This window comes from Eptesicus fuscus, chromosome 6 (genome assembly GCF_027574615.1).
Source record: "Eptesicus fuscus isolate TK198812 chromosome 6, DD_ASM_mEF_20220401, whole genome shotgun sequence".
Taxonomy (NCBI): Eukaryota; Metazoa; Chordata; class Mammalia; order Chiroptera; family Vespertilionidae; genus Eptesicus; species Eptesicus fuscus.
Genome location: NC_072478.1, coordinates 17,375,016 through 17,392,278, shown reverse-complemented (window position 1 = coordinate 17,392,278; position 17,263 = coordinate 17,375,016). Strand labels below are relative to the sequence as shown.

The window sequence follows — 17,263 nt, the reverse complement described above, 5'->3', positions numbered from 1 at the left end:
GATGGGGAACAGGAGCCTCAGGAGAGTGTGAGGAGATAAGGCTAGAATGCTGAGCACTGAGGAGGCACTGATGGGGGTGGGGGGAAGGGTGGACAGTCCATTAGGATGAATCCATTGGAAAAGAGGGCTGGGTAGGCAGTGGGGTGGTACTTGACCAAACCCTGTGGGTTTCTGGGAACGTTCTGGAGCAAGGAAGGCTGGGTGTAGACATCAAGGGGTCCCAGATGTTTGGGACTGACACAGTGATCCTCCAGGAACTGCAGAGTAAGTTCGTTCCCCCAAAAGGGGATGCTTATTGTGTGGAACCCAGAGACCCCAGAAAAAGTTACCGTCCAGAAACCATGACAGCAAAGAACAGATGCCCCCTCCCTCTTCATGACCTGCCCGGCTTGGAGGGGGGGGGCAGCTTTGATGCTTCCAACTTTGATGCTTCCCCACCTCTAAGGCTGCCTCATGAACCACCCCCTGCCATCTGGCCCCGGCCTCCACCCATCCGTCCCCACAACAGTGTTGCCCCTCAGGACTGGCCAGGCCAGGGAAACCCAGAGGCAAACAGGCGAGTCCAGGTGGTGGCCTAAGAGACAAGAAGGCCGAGTCAGGGCGGGATTGAGGCTACAGAACTTGCCCCAACCCCTCCATGAGCCTCACCCCACTCCTGCCTGGACCTCTCCCTCTGAAACCCACAACTGATGGGTCTGGGTGCCTGTCTCTCCTTGAGTCAATTATTAGGAAGAGACGGGTTGAATGGTATGTGAAGATTTATTATAATAATGCCAGCCAATTGGGAGAATGCGCCTCTGGGACCAGGTTGTTATCTTTCCAAGATGATAGGAAACTCTCAGTAAAGGAGCGTGGACTGCATTCTGAGGTTAATCCCCATGGCCCTGGGCCTACAACTCTCAGCCAGGTTAGAACATACCTAATCAGAAGAGAACAGTCACGGTTAGCAGACACGATTAATAGGATGACATAGCTGGTCCCCACTGTTCTATTTCTGCCCCAACAGCTCCTCACTGAGATTCCTCTCTCTCCCTCCCAAAGACCTTCTCCTCAGTGCCCAGCCCTCCTCCCCCAGGCAGGCCACCACCCCAGGCCCTGACTGTCCCTAGCTCCTCCCATCCCTCTCCACCCCCTCTCCTCACCTGCAGGCTTCCTGGGACCTCAGGCCAGCAGGGCCTGGAGGCTTAGGGTCAGTAGCACAGGGACCACGGAGAGACAAAGGCTGAATCCGGAGTTGGGGGGGCACTTGACACAGACCATGGTCTCAGTCTCTTTTCTGAGGTGGAGATGGGGACAACTCAGCAAGCTGCCAGGTCTGGCTCCACTGTCCTGGGCTCAAAGCCCCTCCACGTCTCTTCTCCTTCCTCACCAAGTCACTGGGCAGGAGAGGGGCCGGTTGCCACCCAGAGTTGGGTGACTGGAGGGCCAAGGCTGGGACTCCAACTTTGTCCCCAGGGCAATGGGAATTTTCAGAGCCAAGGGGATCCTAGGTCTTGGGGTTGGAAAGAGGACGGGGCGTGGCCTGGGGTGAGTGGGTGTCCTGACCTTAGTTGCTCCAGCTCCGCAGATTTCTTCTCCAGCTCCACGGATTTGTCCTGCAGCTCCTGATTCAATGTCTTGATTTCCTCTTAGGAGGGACAGAGAGTGTGTCAGCACCCTCAACTGGCCCCACCTCCGGACAGGACCCCGCCTCTAGCCCGCCCTCATTTGAGTGAGTGCACCTTGCAAGTCTGCCATGTCCGCCCCTTCCGGCTTCCACTGGATTGGGTCCTGTGCCTCTCCCCCATTGATTCTCAACCTTCCTAATGCCTCGACCCTTTAATACACTTCCTCATGTTGTGGTGACCCCCAACCATAACATTAGTTTCGTTGCTACTTCATAACTGTAAATTTTGCTACTGTTATGAATCGTTATGTAAATATCTGTGTTTTCCAATGGTCTTAGGCGACCTCAGTGAAAGGTCGTTCGACCCCCAAAGGGGTCGTGACCCACAGGTTGAGAACCGTTGCTCTCCCCTGACCCCAATTCTGAAGCCCTCCCCCTCCCTCCTCTTCACACCTGACCTGCTCCTGCAAACTCCCTTACTGGAGCCAGGGCCTGTGTGTTCCTCACCTTGAAGCTTCTGCACCAGCTCCTGTTGCTTGTGGCCCCCAGCCACCTCCATTTGCATGGCGATCATCAGGGTCACCTGGGCTGCCTGGGAAGAGTAAGGGAGTTGGAAACTGATGGGGTTGGCTGCTGCTCCTGCCGCCCTCCCCGCCACCCCACCTTCCCACCCCCAGCTTGCGCTCCAGGAGGTCTGTGAAGTTTCCACACTCCTGCTCAGCTCAGAGGCCATCTTTGCAAGCTGGACTATTGGCCTTGGCAGCCAAAAGGACTACTGCCACAGACAGACTTACCACCAGTAGGCCCAGCAGGATCCCCACAATCCACACCCACGCAGGCAGCTTGCAGTCCTCCAGCTTCTTGGGGTACTCATCCGTGGGCACAGGGGGGCGGCAGTAAGAACAGGGTGCCATCCAGAAGGATGCACGGGAGCCTGCGAGGGAGTCTGGAAAGAAAGCTGGAACTTTCTACTTGCTGGAGCTGCCCCCTTATTAGCATAGGACGATGCTGACCAATAAAAACGGCCAAAACCTGGCATCTGCAGGAAGAGGACAGTTTAGCTTTTACTTTCATTTCCCAGAAATGAGGTGTGTTCTTGCTGCTACATTACAGGTTTGGCCCTTCTGGGCTGGCTGCTGGCCCATGAGCTCCTGTGGGAGAGGACACCCCATCGTAAGGCCCTGCCCTTCTCCTGGATTCCTGAAGGGGACAGTGGCAGTGACGGGAAGCCTAGGGCATGCCAGCCTTGTGTGCCTGTGGACTGTGACCTGAAGAGGCAGAGCCATGATTGGTCCAGTCCCCAGCTGGGGAAACTGAGGCTGAGAGGTGAGTGGGGTGGGAGTGGGCAGGGCCGGGGACTCACCCAAGAGGCTGGCTTTGGTGTCACTCTGGGTAGTGACCCAGCAGGAGCTCACTCAGCATCCCTGCTGCTGTCTCAGGGGACCCAAGGGGCCGTGGAGGGTGTCAGAGGAGGAATATCCTCCTACCTCGACAGCTTATGACCAGGATGGGGGTGCTCGTGCTGAAGAGTCCCCAAGGAACATGTGCATCCCATGAGCAGGCGCTTCCTCCCAGACCAGGACCCCAGGTGCCAGGACACAGCCCTGGGTAAGGCGGACCTATCTGAGCCGCGCTGTGCTAGCCTTCACACTATAGGGCCAACGCGGGACCCGCACTGCGGTCAGAGGCCAAGGCTGTGTGTGAGCACCCTGCCTCCCTGTGGACTCTGGGCAAGCAATGTCCCCTCTGCCTCCGTTCCCACGGCCTGTAAAATGGGGGTGATGATAACAGTAACATTTTCGTGCCCCCCTACATTTTGCAACCAAGGCAAGTGCCTTCCTCCCCTCGCACTAGTCCTGGCCCTGCAAACAGAAAGCTGTGGGTTTCCCTGTAAATCGGTTATGCCACCATTCTTCTGGGCTTCGCTCAGGTTAAGGTCCAAGCACTTGTGACTACGTCTGATTGGCAGGGAGGGGGTGGAATCTCAGGGGAAGTGATGAGAGGGAAGAGGCGGGTGTTGTGATCTTTGATGAGGAAGTTGATGATGCCCCCATGCCAGTGGACCCCTTAATACCAGGAAAAACAAAGCACAGTGTGGGGGTGGAAAACACATTTTCCTTCCACCTTTCTAGTTGTTCTGGCTAGACTCCTAATCCAATTAACACCAGACAGGGTAAGAGGCACAAACAGCCAGCTTGGTTGCAGGTGACATGTTATTACACATGACAGCTTCATTACACATTTATATTGTGCCATGGGAACCCCCAGGGCAGACGGGGCACTGGAGGCCTAGGTGCCATCCAGAGCTAGAGAGGGGGAGCTCCATGTCCATGGACTGGGAGCAGCGATGTCTGCTGGGCCATCTGTAACATGGGACTTGGATCCAAAGGGCCTTGCTCGTGTCCTCTCTGTCCTTCCCACCTCGTTCACGTTAAACCACAGAGGCCTGTGATGTGCTCCCCCTCCTGGAGCAGGTCCTCTTCTAACTCCCTTTCAGGCAGTTAGGGAGAAGGACAGGGTTCTTCCTGAGGCTGTTGTTTCTCGAAAGTAACAGCTTAAAACAGGCAGTATCTCCAAAGGCATATTTGGGGTGGTACACTCTGCTCCCCCCAACAAGAACAACAACCCCAGCCAACAGGGTTGCCCCGGATTCAGGGAATGTTTGTGATAATATATTCACACCTAGCTTCCATTTTTAAATATATTTTATTGATATCAGAGAGGAAGGGAGAGGGACAGAGAGTTAGAAACATCGATGAGAGAGAAACATTGATCAGCTGCCTCTTGTACGCCCCTCACTCGGGATGTGCCCGCAACCAAGGTACATGCCCTTGACCAAAATCGAACCCAGGACCCCTCAGTCTGCAGGCTGATGCTTTATCCACTGAGCCAAACCGGTTAGGGCGCCACCTGCCTTATTGATATAGCAGCCAGCTTCTCGAAAAAGGCCAGGGAAAGTATGCAGGTATGGTTAGTGCAGCTATGAGATCTGGGGCAACGGCTTTTCTCTGACCTGCAGGAGGCAGAGAAATGAGCAATGTTACCACACACCCTGCCCTCTGGCAGCGCCTGCCTGGTGCTCAGGGGGTTTAAGGCTCTCCTCCCTTCTCGATGGCACTATGTTATTCTGCAGGGAGGCTTTGCCCAATGAGGGGGGCCTCCCTGAGCAGCTGGTGTAACAGAATGAAATGCTCTCTCTGATTCCCTTATTTCTAGCCTGCATTTCTCCCAGGGCCTTCAGGTCATGCTCTAGGTATGCTAATTAGTAGAGAAATTCTGCTGAAAGCTTGAACTTTTGGCAAATATTGTGGGAGCCTCAAGACCTAATGAGATCAACAGAGGTCCCTGGAGAACTGGGGGACAAAGAGATTCAGAAGTTTCTGTGCTTTTCCTTAGGTCCCTGTTGGAGCCTAGGTGTCACACAGCTCTTGCCTATTCTCCCTTCCCGTGACACAAAATAAGCCTGAGTTCTGGGCTCTTGTGAGATGCCTTTGTGGGAGCTTTAAGGCTTCTGCAGGTGGCCCCTTCTTGATCAATAAATTATTTCTTACTCCAAGCTCTGATGTTTTGAATATTGGCCTTCTTTGAAGCATCGGGCGCATGAACTCCGAATCGGTAACAATGGGATCCTAGAAATCTATAGAGGGGGAACCACAAATTCTTAGGAGCTGAGAATGCTACAGGCCACCCACACCCCTGTTTTTGAGGGCCCTGATTGGGGTCACATTCACTGTAGGAATGAAAACCAAGATACTCCAGTCTTCCCTCAGCCCCTGGTAAGAGATGCAGATATCCCCTCTGAGCCCAGCAATGGGATGAGTCAAATTCTGAAGAACTGACGTGTAGCCGGATTCAAATTCACAAGAGCCAAGAGGAGAAACTTGCATATGTGGGCATAGCAGCTGCCTGCTTTCAGTGGTGGCAAGCCGGGAAGAAACCCACACCTTCCCAGGACAGGATCCACCCCCCCCGCCCTTTTTTTTTTAAGTCCCCTCACAGAAAATATGCTTTTATAGATTTTATTTATTCATTCATTTATTTAAATATGTTTTTATCGATTTTTATGGAGAAAGTAAGGGAGAGGGATAGAGAGATAGAAACATTGATGAGAGAGAAACATCACTTGGCTGCCTCCAGCACGCCCCTACTGGGGACCAAGCCTGTAACCTGGGCCTGTGCCCTGACCCGGAATCCAACCATGACCCCCTGGTTCTTAGACTGATGGTCAACTATTGAACCACACCATCAGCTGGGCGAAGTGTTGGTTTTTAAAAAATCCTCACCAGAGTATATGTTTTGATTGATTTTCTTTTTCTTTTTCTTTTCTTTTTTTTTTTTTTGAGACAAGAGAGAGGATGATCGAGAGAAGCATCGATGTGAGAGAGAAACATTGCCTCCCATACATCCCCAAGCATAGATGAAACCTTTTGGTGAATAGGATGATGCTCCAAGCAACTGAACCACCCGACCTGGGCAAGAATATGAGGTCTTGCCCTCACTGGTTTGCTTCAGTGGTTAGAGTGTCAGCCCACAGACCAAAGGGTCTGTAGTTCAATTCTCGGTTAGGGGCATGTATCTCGGTTGCAGGCACAATCCCTGGCCCAGGTCAGGGCGCTTATGAGAGGCAATGAAGGGATGTGTCTCTCTCACATGGATGTCTCTCTCTCTCTCTCTCTCTCTCTCTCTCTCTCTCTCTCTCTCTCTCTCTCCCTCCCCTCTCTCTCTCCTCCCTCACCCCTTCCACTCTCTCTAAAACGTAAGGATTTTAAATAAATACAAAGAATATGAGGCTTTGCAGCTTTCACTCTCAAGCACACCTGCGCTTTCCTGCCCTCTTCTTTCCCCAGCGCCCTGTCTCTGAAGCCTGCTGGAGCCTCTCCCCTCTCCTCACTCCGGGCACATAGATCCTTGCTTTCTTCCTCCTAAGTGCCAAGGGCCCTTCTTTTGCTTCTGTAACTTGTTTCCTGAGCCCACGCAGCCCAGCTGGCTCATTTCTTAGACAGCTCACTTCTTTTACCTCTGCGACCTTCTAAATAAACTATATATATATATATATATATATATATATATATATATATATATATAAATATAAATATAAATATAAATATATATAAATATATATATATAAATATATATATATAAATATATATATATTCTTTATAGAGGAAGGCAGAGGAAGAGATAAAAACAATGATGAGAGAGAATCATTTATTGGCTGCCTCCTGCACGCCCACTGGGGATGGAGCCTGCAACCTGGGCCTGTTCCCTTGACCAGAATTGAACCAGGAACCCTACAGTCTGCAGGCCGATGTTCTATCCACTGAGCCAAACAAGCCAGGGCTCTAAATAAACTTTTGATTGTATTTTGAAAAACAAAAACACACAAGAATATGAAGTTTTCATCTCTCCAATGCCAGAGAACGTGTCAGGCAATGATGTTCTACAAAGTCTGACTCTGCAAGCCTCTCCAGCCCCTCCGTTGGCGAATCCTGCCTCCTGTTAGAGTGATCCAAGCAGGACTGAGGAGAAACGCCAACTGGGAAGCAGGCAGTCTACACACCTGTGAAGAGTGGTGGCTGTCACACAATATAAATGATCCATGGTGGAGTGCCAGGGTTCTTGTTCCAGCATTAAGAAGGGTTCAGCAATCTGGAGTAAGGCTGTGTGTAGATTACGTAGGAGTCCAGAGACGAAAGATAATTCCATTGGGGGTCAGAGGAGCCTAGCTGAAGAGCTAAGTTCTCCTTGTCTCAGGACCCCTTGCTTTTTATTAACACAAATTGTCCTAAGGCAAGGTGGAGATATACACTTCAAAGGGTAGGTACAGAAGCATTGTCAGATTGGGGAATAGCCCAAGGCTGTTGAGGTGTTTGGCCAACAGGAGGCAATAACATGTAGATTAAGATGCCCTGAGCTGTCTTGCAGCAAACAATCATCCTATTCAGGGTAATTTGGGGAAATGCCTCCAGCCATTCCCAACAGGTGATAACATATGTGACTCAGCCTTTGTTGAATCCCCAAGTTCCATCAACCTTTTGATGAAACTCTTGCAATTATGACATGCTGGAACTGGCTTCTGGCAGTAGAGGGCATAAGCAAATAGGAGGAACTATCTGAAAACTGTTCGAGTGGGGAGCTTATGCCCTGCCCGTAGTGCTTTTAATGGCCTGGTGTGGCTTGTGTATGGTAAATTGGAGCATGGACCCCTCCCATGCTCCACCTTCCCTCCCACCTTGTGGGAAGACAGTGGAGGCCACCAGTAAGCGGAGTGTGAGAGCTTGGAGCCTGGCCAGATCCTCAGTCAAGAAAACAGCTTGCAGTGTTGATCCCACACAGGCCCGCCCCTCCCCTGCATGTCCTGTGTTTCTGTTTGCTGTCCTCCATGAAACCTGGTGCAGGGAAAGTCTGGGTGGCGGCAAAACTATAGCACGGGCTGGACACCCCAGTGTGCCCCTCTGCAGCCTGATGGGACTGAGCGGTTCAACTTGTAAGTCCTCATAAACCCATGTTTTTCACAGCCAGTCCTCTGGGTTATTTTTTGGGGGGAATCTAAGAGCAATACGCTGAGGTTTCTGGGACCTCAGCAGTTTTTGTAAAAAAGCCGGTTGGCTCATGGAAGATGCCTACGGACTAAGAAGAATTAAACATGGAGGTGCCTCTCCCCCCATCCATGTGGCTCTGCCCAACACTGCCACCATCTTAGACACCTTGGCCATGATCCTACGGGTGTACCAGTCTGCATTTTCCTTAGCAAATGCTCTCTTCAGTCTGTCCCTGGCTGCTGAGTGACAAGATAAAGTTGCCTGTGTGTGGGAGGAACAATAATGGACCTTCAAGTGCTTCCCCAGGGCTACCTGCCCGGCCCACAGTGTCGTGAGCTGGTGGGCTGACACCTGTGTCTGTCCTTCCCCACATCAGTAAAGGGGCCCCTTGCATTGATGAGATCATGTGATCTGTGGGGACCACCTTTGGTGCAGGACACGCTGCACACTTTGCTGGAATGTCTGCAAGCGAGGGGGCTGGCAGTTAACCCACAGAGAGTTCAAGACCCAGACATTGCCATGAAGTTTCTTGGAGCTGATGGATAAGATGCCCATTGTTCCAGAGGCTGTAATTGAGAAGGTGCAAGCACAACCTCCGGGACATGTAGATGGTGGGAATTTTGGAAGGAATTTGGAGGACTTTAAAAAATATATACATTTTTATTAATTTCAGAGAGGAAGGGAGAGGGAGAGAGAGCTAGAAACATCAATGTTGAGAGAGAATCATTGATCAGCTGCCACTGGGGATGGAGCACTCAACCCGAGCATGTGCCCTTGACTTGCCAGAAACAGATCATTGTCTCACTAATAGAAAGATGTGGAAGGCTCGTCAACCTTGAAGCTCTGAAAGGTCAGAGCCAACCACTCCCTATCTAATTGAGACAATGGTAACTGAGGCAACTTCCCCACCAAATAATCATGTAAATCCTTACTGATAAGATAATCTGCCTGTTACTGGAATTACCTGCCTAAGGGCTATGGGTGTATCCCATAGTCTCAATAAAAGGGATAGCAAGACCAGAGCCTAGAGTAGTCTTCCTGCTAGAGGTGGGCTCCCACCTGGCCCCCCATTTCCCAAATTAATACTTTTCTAGTTTCTTTTCATTTGTGTGCGGCCTTCTCCAGAACCCGAACCCTGAACCCGAACCCTGAACCATGAGGGATGTGAAAGGGGCTCCCACATCTGGCATCTGACCTCGGGACATCTGGAGGAGAAGACATTTTTCGCCTAAGAGCGAAGGAAGGAAAAAATTACACGATGAAAAGGTGTGGAAAATTCACCGAAAAAAGGTGAGGGAGGTTCACCGCACACAAAGCCCACGGACTGACTTCGGAGTCGAGATCTGTAAGTAGGGTGGGAACGTCTTTTTCAGCCAGGCTAATGGGGAAGAATTACGCTATAAATATGAAGTAAACTTTATTATAGACTTTTGGTTTGCATGCTTAAAGAATGTGGTTTCTTGTTCAAATTAAAATCTTAGTTTGTATTTGGAATTTAAAATCTGTAATAAGAAATGAAACTCCACTGCTGAAACCGCTTCTGGTGCGGAGAAATTCAAAGGTAGCAGGAGAGGGCAAGGCTATCTGCTCTCCCGAAATGAGATTACTTAAGGTTTCATTTAAAAATTATAAAAGAACTTGCAGGGAAATGCAAATCTTGGCCAAATTGGGTGCTATTTATTACTTCGGAAAGTGAAAAAGAAAGAAAAAATTTAAGATCTGTCTATCTTTTAAGCATGAAAAGTAATTCGGTCAGATCTGTTGCTGAAACTTTCTCCCTGAAGTAAGCAGGATGTGGGGGAAGGAAGAGAAACGTGGTGATCCACTATGGAAGCCCACTCTCCCAGGATGCTAAATTAAAATTTCCTTTCTCGCCATGAAAAAGTCTTAAAATTTTTTTTTTAGAAATGTGTCTGGAATTTCTGTTCTCATGGGGAGAGAAGCCCGGCTTGAAACAAATGTGCGCAAATGTCCAATGTTTGGACATATTAGATATGGTTTTAAGCTGGAATCTCTCTACAAGGGCTGCAGAAATGAAAAATCCAGAACTGGTTCTTTTTTCCTAAGAAAAATGGTGAAATTGAACCAAAAAGGAAAAGACAACATGCTAGGTTCAAGCTGTAACAGGATTGGCATTTCCATAATAAAGAGTAGTTTTCAAAATTCGAATGAACCTTGTTAAAAAGTTAACTTTTAAGGCCTTCAAGAAAACCAGTAAATTCTCTGTTATAGAATTTATCCAAAGTAAATGCTTTAAAATAATTATAATTGACTCTAGAATCTCAAAGAAATTGTTGAAATATAGATACATAATGTATTAATTATAAAGATCTAAGTACACGCACCCCCGGGTCCAGGTGAGGCCATGTGTCCCTGGATCCGGGTGAGGCTGGGTCCAGGGTCCGGGTGAGGCCACGCGCCCCTGGGTCTGGGACAGGCCACGCGCCCCCGGGTCCGGGTGAGGCCATGTGTCTCTGGATCCGGGTGAGGCCTCGCGCACCTAGGTCCGGGTGAGGCCACGCTCCCCTGGACCCAGGTGAGGCTGGGTCCCTGGGCCCGGGAGAGGCCACGCACCCCTGGGTCCGGGTGAGGCCATGTGTCCCTGGATCCGGGTGAGGCCTTGCGCACCTAGGTCCGGGTGAGGCCACGCGCCCCTGGGTCTGGGAGAGGCCACGCGCCCCTGGGTCCAGGTGAGGCCATGTGTCCCTAGATCCGGGTGAGGACACGCGCCCCTGGGTCCGGGTGAGGCCTTGCGCCCCTGGGTACGGGTGAAGCCGGATCCTGGGTCTGGGTGAGGCCGTGTGCCCCTGGATCTGGGTGAGGCTGGGTCCCGGGCCCGGGTGAAGCCACGCGCCTCCTGGGTCTGGGTGAGGCCACGTGCCCCTGAGTCCGGGTGAAGCCGTGCCCCTGGGTCCGGCCGAGACCAAACCAGAGGGAGTCGGACCTCCGTTACCACCATTTGTCCACCATCCAGAGCTGAGGGGTCAGTGCTGACATGTACACATAAGGAACCGGTGGACATTGAAATTGGGTCTCAAAAGAACTGTTGGTCCAGAAAGAAACTCACTACAGACTGATTCATTTGCCTGTCAGCATAACTATTATTGCTCGTCTCACATTCAGTTCTTATAAGTATATCTCTAGTGACACATGATCTCGCTCATCTAGGGGAAATGATGAACAACATGGACTGAGGAACAAGAACAGAACCAGAAACAAGGAGGCACGGATCGGACTATCGGGCCTCAGAGGGAGGATAGGGGAGGGTGGGGGGAGGGGGGAGAGATCAACCGAAGGACTTGTGTGCATGCATATGAGCCTATCCAATGGTTAAGTTCAACAGGGGGTTGGGGCATCCATGGGGAGGGGTGTGGGATGGGAATGGGGGGATGAGGACAAATATGTGACACCTTAATCAATAAAGAAATTAAAAAAAAATAAAGATCTAAGTAACCCAGGTAACTGGCTGTGCCCTTTGTTAAAAGAGGAAGGGGTAGACGCCCTTCCCCCAGCAGACAGGTAATCTAGTTTCCTGTCAGGAACCATCTTTGAAAAATGTGGTAATTTACATTCGAATAAACCAAACCTGGTTTTCCAGAGCTACTGGCAAATAAAAAGTAAAGTTTAAATTTGCCTCATAAAAAAACCTAGAGGACAGAATTGAAGCTATTAATTGATTATGTCTTGTATTTTTCTTAAAAATGTAAAGTGTTATTAATCTAAGAAATGCTAAATATATTTGACCTGCCAGCTTTAAAAGTTCAAAGTACAAATTAAATTAGGAGAAATTATATAGTTGTGGTAATTAAATGCCTAAAGTATAAGAACTTATTTTTGAGAAAATAAAATGTTGTGTTTTCTCTAATAATTAGGAATTCAAAATAAGTTGCTTATTATTGGTCTAATTAAAAAAGAGGATTAATTCTGTGATCCCAAACGAAATTTTTCTATGCAAAAACTAGTTTAAAATCTAGTTGATATCTTAAGATAATTATAAAAAGTATTATATATAGATATATGTTTGATGGTTTTTTCCATGTTAAAATTTCAAGGCCTTAACAGAGATGATTCTTGGAAAGCTCCAAGGGCCTGGAGTAATACAAGAAATTTATTCTCTCTTCTTAAAGAAAATCTTTTTAAATTTAACAGATCTAATATACTTGAAATTGCATGGAAAGCCTTATCAAATAAAAAATAATAAATATATTTTAAATGTCATGAAGGTTACACTCTCTGCCTTCATTTTTTAAATGATTTTTCTTTTTTATTGATTGATTGATTTTAGAAAGAGAGGGATGGAGTGAAACATCATTTGGTTGTCTCACTTCTTTATGCACTCATTGATTGATTCTTCTCTGTGCCTGTACTGAGGATTGAACCATGACCTTGGCATACCGGGAGGACACTCCAACCAACTGAGATACCCAGCCAGGGCTTAACTTATTTTTAGAGAAAGAGGAAGAAGAGGGGAAGGGAGAGAGAAATATCTATGTGAGAGCAAAACATTGATTGGCTGGATCCTGCATGCCCCCTAGCCGGGAAGGAGCCTGCAACCTGGGCATGAGCCTTGACCAGGAATTGAACTGGCCACCTTTTGGTGCTTGGGAAGATGCACAACCAACTGAGCCACACCCACCGGGGCCAGCCCTGCACTTTCCATGGGAGGGGACGGGGAACCCAGACAAGGTGTCCTTCTCCTCACAACCCCCGTTTCCATGGAAAGGGATGGGGAACAGGAGCCTCAGGAGAGTGTGAGGAGATAAGACTAGAATGCTGAGCACTGAGGAGGCACTGATGGGGGTGGGGGGAAAGGGTGGACAGTCCTTTAGGATGAATCCATCGGAAAAGAGGGCTGGGTAGGCAGTGGGGTGGTACTTGACCAAACCCTGTGGGTTTCTGGGAATGTTCTGGAGCAAGGAAGGCTGGGTGTAGACATCAAGGGGTCCCAGATGCTTGGGACTGACACAGTGATCCTCCAGGAACTGCAGAGTAAGTTCGTTCCGCAAAAAGGGGATGCTTATTGTGTGGAGCCCAAAGAAAAAGTGACCTTCCAGAAACCATGACAGCAAAGAACAGATGCCCCCTCCCACTTCATGACCAGCCCGGCTTAGCGGCGGGGGGGCAGCTTTGGGCCAACTTTGATGCTTCCCCACCTCTAAGGCTGCCCCATGAACCACCCCCTGCCATGTGGCCCTGGCCTCCCCCCAACCATCCCCTGCCCACAACAGTGTTGCCCCTCAGGACTGGCCAGTTCAGGGAAACCCAGAGGCAAACAGGCGAGTCCAGGTGGTGGCCTAAGAGACAAGAAGGCCGAGTCAGGGTGGGATTGAGGCTACAGAACTCACCCCAACCCCTCCATGAGCCTCACCCCACTCCTGCCTGGACCCTTCCCTCTGAGATCGACAACAGATGGGTCTGGGTGCCTGTCACTCCTTGAGTCAATTGTTAAGAAGAGACGGGGTTGAATGGTGTGAGAAAATTTATTATAATAGTGCCGGCCGAGTGGTAGAGAGCACATCAGGGGCCAGGTTGTTATCTTTCCAAGATGATAGGAAACACTCAGAAAAGGAGACTGCATTCTTTTTTCTTTTCTTTTTTAATTGATTTTTTACAGAGAGGAAGGGAGAGGGAGAAAGAGTTAGAAACATCGATGAGAGAGAAACATCGATCAGCTCCCTCCTGCATACCTCCCACTGGGGATGTGCCCACAACCAAGGTACATGCCCTTGACCGGAATCGAACCTGGGACCTTTCAGTCTACAGGCAGTCGCTCTATCCACTGAGCCAAATTGGTTATGGCTGGACTGCATTCTGCAGTTAATCCTCATGTCCCTGGGCATACAACTCTCAGCCAGGTTAGAATGGCTTTGCCTAATCAGAAGAGAACAGTCACGGTTAGCAGACACGATTAATAGGATGACATAGCTGGTCTCCTCTGTTCTATTTCTGCCCCAACAGCTCCTCACTGAGATTCCTCTCTCTTCCTCCCAAAGACCTTCTCCTCAGTGCCCAGCCCTTCTCCCCCAGGCAGGCCACCACCCCAGGCCCTGACTGTCCCTAGCTCCTCCCATCCCTCTCCAGCCCCCCTCCTCACCTGCAGGCTTCCTGGGACCTCAGGCCAGCAGGGCCTGGAGGCTCAGGGTCAGGAGCACAGGGACCACGGAGAGACGAAGGCTGAATCCGGAGTTGGGGGGGCACTTGGCAGAGACCATGGTCTCAATCTCTTTTCTGAGGTGGAGATGGGGACAACTCAGCAGGCTGCCAGGTCTGGCTCCACTGTCCTGGGCTCAAAGCCCCTCCACGTCTCCTCTCCTTCCTCACCAAGTCACTGGGCAGGAGAGGGACCGGTTGCCACCCAGAGTTGGGTGACTGGAGGGCCAAGGCTGGGACTCCAACTTTGTCCCCAGGGCAATGGGAATTTTCGGAGCCAATGGGATCCTAGGTCTTGGGGTTGGAAGGAAGAAGGGGGGTGGCCTGGGGTGGGTGGGTGTCCTGACCTTAGTTGCTCCAGGTCCTCGGATTTCTTCTCCAGCTCCGCGGATTTCTCCTGCAGCGACTGATTCAATGACTTGATGTCCTCTAAGGAGGGACAGAGAGTGTGTGGGCACCATAGCCATGCCCCTCAACTGGCCCCACCTCGGGACAGGACCCCGCCTCTAGCCCGCCCTCATTTGAGCGAGTGCACCTTGGAAGTATGGCATGCCCGCCCCTTCCTGCTTCCACTGGATTGGGTCCTGTCCCTCTCACCAGACCCCAATCCCGAGGCCTTACCCCTCCCTCCTCTTCACACCCGACCTGCTCCTGCAAACTCCCTTACTGGAACAGGGCCTGTGTTTTTCTCACCTTGAAGCTTCTGCACCAGCTCATGTTGCTTGTGGCCCCCAGCCTTCTCCTCTTCCAGGGACATCTTCAGGGTCTCCTGGGATGCCGTGGAAGAGTAAGGGTGCTGGAAACTGGGGCTCTCATCCCTGCTGGGGTTGGCTGCTGTGTCTGGGCCCTGACCCCCTCTCCAGGCCCAAACCCCTTTCAGGATTCCTTCCAACCCTCTCTGAACCTGTCTCCACCCTGAAGAACCAGTCTCCTACCCTCCCAGGGTGTGGTCCTCAAAATGGGAGTTTCAAGCCCCTCCCCCCAGGAATTTGGAGGCTCTCTTGGCCCAAAGCCTAGAGAGATTTTCAGATCTTCTGGGCTATTGTCCACGAAGAGTTAGAGTCCCCTCAAGCCCAGAACACAGTGGGACTTCTGAACCCAAGTTAGTTGTCCAGTGGGAGTTTCAAGGACCCCATGTCAAGACCCCAGTTAAAATGCTGCCTCTTAGGGATGCAGTGGACGTATCAAGAGCCCCTGCCTTGCCCTGGCCGCGTAGCTCAGTTGGTAAGATCGTCATCCCAATATGACAAGGTTGTGGGCTCAATCCCTGTCAGGGCACATACTGAGAATCAACCAATGAATGCATCAATTAGTGGAACAACAAATCAATGTTGCTCTCGCTCTCTCCCTTCCTCTCTCTAAAATCAATAAATAAAAACTAAAAAAGAAAAAAAAAAGCCCCCTGCCTTCTTCAGAGTCTGGTGGGGTCCCCATCCCAAACCCAGAGGGGATTTCTGCCTCCCTACGACTGTGCCCAGGGGGAGTTCCCAGCTGCCCTAGACCAGTGTCCTGGAGTTTGCAGATTCATCCACATGCGACTGGTGATACTGAGGCCCCTTATTGGGTGCTCTGGGGTCCCACACTGGCACCCCAGAAGGAGTTAATAGCTCCCCAAACCCTGGTGTGGAAATTCAGGCTCCCCATGGAGGGGCCTAGGGGCAGTTTCCAGGTCTATCTCGATCTCCAGCTAGACCCTGGGGGTCCCCAAGCACCTGGACCCTGGGAGCCCTCCCAAGCACAGGGCCTCTCTAGGAGGGGCAGTCACTTACCACAGTCTGGTTACAAATGGCGGCTTGGGCCTCAGTCCCCCGCAAGACGTCCTGGGCCTGGGTCAGCTCCTGCTCCAGGAGGTGGGTGATCTTTCGACACTCCTGCTCAGCTCGGAGGCCATCCTTGCAAGCTGGGCTATTGGCCTTGATAGCGAAAACGCTGACTGCCACAGACAGACCTACCACCAGTAGGCCCAGCAGGATCCCCACAATCCACACCCGCCCTGGCAGCTTGCGGCCCCCCAGCTTCTTTGGGAACTCATCCATGGGCAAAGGGGAGTAGCGGCAAGAAGTGGGTGCCATCCTGAGAGATGCTGGGGAGCCTGAGAGGGAGTCTGAAAAGAAACCTAGAACTTTCTACTTGCTGGAGCTGCCCACTTATTAGCATAGGATCTATGCTGACCAATGAAAACTTCCAAATCCTGGCATCTGCAGGAAGAGGACAGTTTAGCTTTCACTTTCATTTCCAGAAATGAGGTGTGTTGTTGCTGCTACATTACAGGTTTGGCCCTTCTGGGCTGGCTGCTGGCCCATGAGCTCCTGTGGGAGAGGACACCCCATCGTAAGGCCCTGCCCTTCTCCTGGGTTCCTGAAGGGGACAGTGGCAGTGACGGGAAGCCTAGGGCATGCCAGCCTTGTGTGCCTGTGGACTGTGACCTGAGGACTGTGACCTGAAGAGGTAGAACCATCAGTGGTCCAGTCCCCAGCTGGGGAAACTGAGGCTGAGAAGTGAGTGGGGTGGGAGTGGGCAGGGCCGGGGACTCACCCAAGAGGCTGGCTTTGGTGTCACTCTGGGTAGTGACCCAGCAGGAGCTCACTCAGCATCCCTGCTGCTGTCCCAGGGGACCCGAGGGGCCATGGAGGGTGTCGGAGGAGGAATATCCTTCTGCCTCGACTGCCTAAAGCCACTCAGCAGCCACATGACCAGGATGGGGATTGTTATGGGGCGACTCTCAAGAGACGACCATCAGAGTCAGAGATCAAAATTTATGAGCCTTTATTAAGCTGGCCAGCGACTACAGTTGCAGCACTTCACCTCGGTAAAGGCCGAACTGCAGTGCAGACCACAGGTGTCACAGCAAATTTGTACTCAGAATCCACAAGAGGGAGTTAGGACAGTTACAATGACAACCCAAAGGTGACAAAAGTTATTTCAGCCAAGAAACTCAGGGCACAGGTGCAATGCCTGGGCACTC

At 50.9% G+C, this 17,263-nt stretch overlaps 1 protein-coding gene across 2 annotated transcripts; it reads right to left on the bottom strand.

The window, feature by feature from the left end:
* Positions 1 to 784: 784 nt before the first annotated feature.
* Positions 785 to 16,395, bottom strand: LOC114228454 (bone marrow stromal antigen 2). Of its 2 annotated transcripts, none has more exons than XM_054717291.1 (5): positions 16,068 to 16,395; positions 14,992 to 15,067; positions 14,646 to 14,727; positions 1,143 to 1,276; positions 785 to 919 (listed from the first exon to the last, which is right to left on the bottom strand). In XM_054717291.1, the coding sequence occupies exons 1-4, from the start codon at positions 16,368 to 16,370 to the stop codon at positions 1,162 to 1,164; spliced, it is 576 nt and encodes a 191-aa protein (XP_054573266.1). In that variant the 5' UTR covers positions 16,371 to 16,395; the 3' UTR covers positions 785 to 919; positions 1,143 to 1,161. The 2 variants fall into 2 exon arrangements, with proteins under 2 accessions (XP_054573266.1, XP_054573265.1); XM_054717290.1 differs by lacking the exons at positions 785 to 919; positions 1,143 to 1,276 and adding exons at positions 13,623 to 14,019; positions 14,243 to 14,376.
* Positions 16,396 to 17,263: the final 868 nt, after the last annotated feature.

Excerpts from the sequence above, each read along its gene's own strand:
- LOC114228454 (XM_054717291.1), bottom strand. The coding sequence starts at position 16,370 with ATGGCACCCACTTCTTGCCGCTACTCCCCTTTGCCCATGGATGAGTTC. Across the intron at positions 14,728-14,991 it reads GCTGGTGCAGAAGCTTCAAG|AGGACATCAAGTCATTGAAT; the intron begins GTGAGAAAAACA and ends GTCCCTCCTTAG. Across the intron at positions 1,277-14,645 it reads GAGGACCTGGAGCAACTAAG|AAAAGAGACTGAGACCATGG; the intron begins GTCAGGACACCC and ends TCTCCACCTCAG.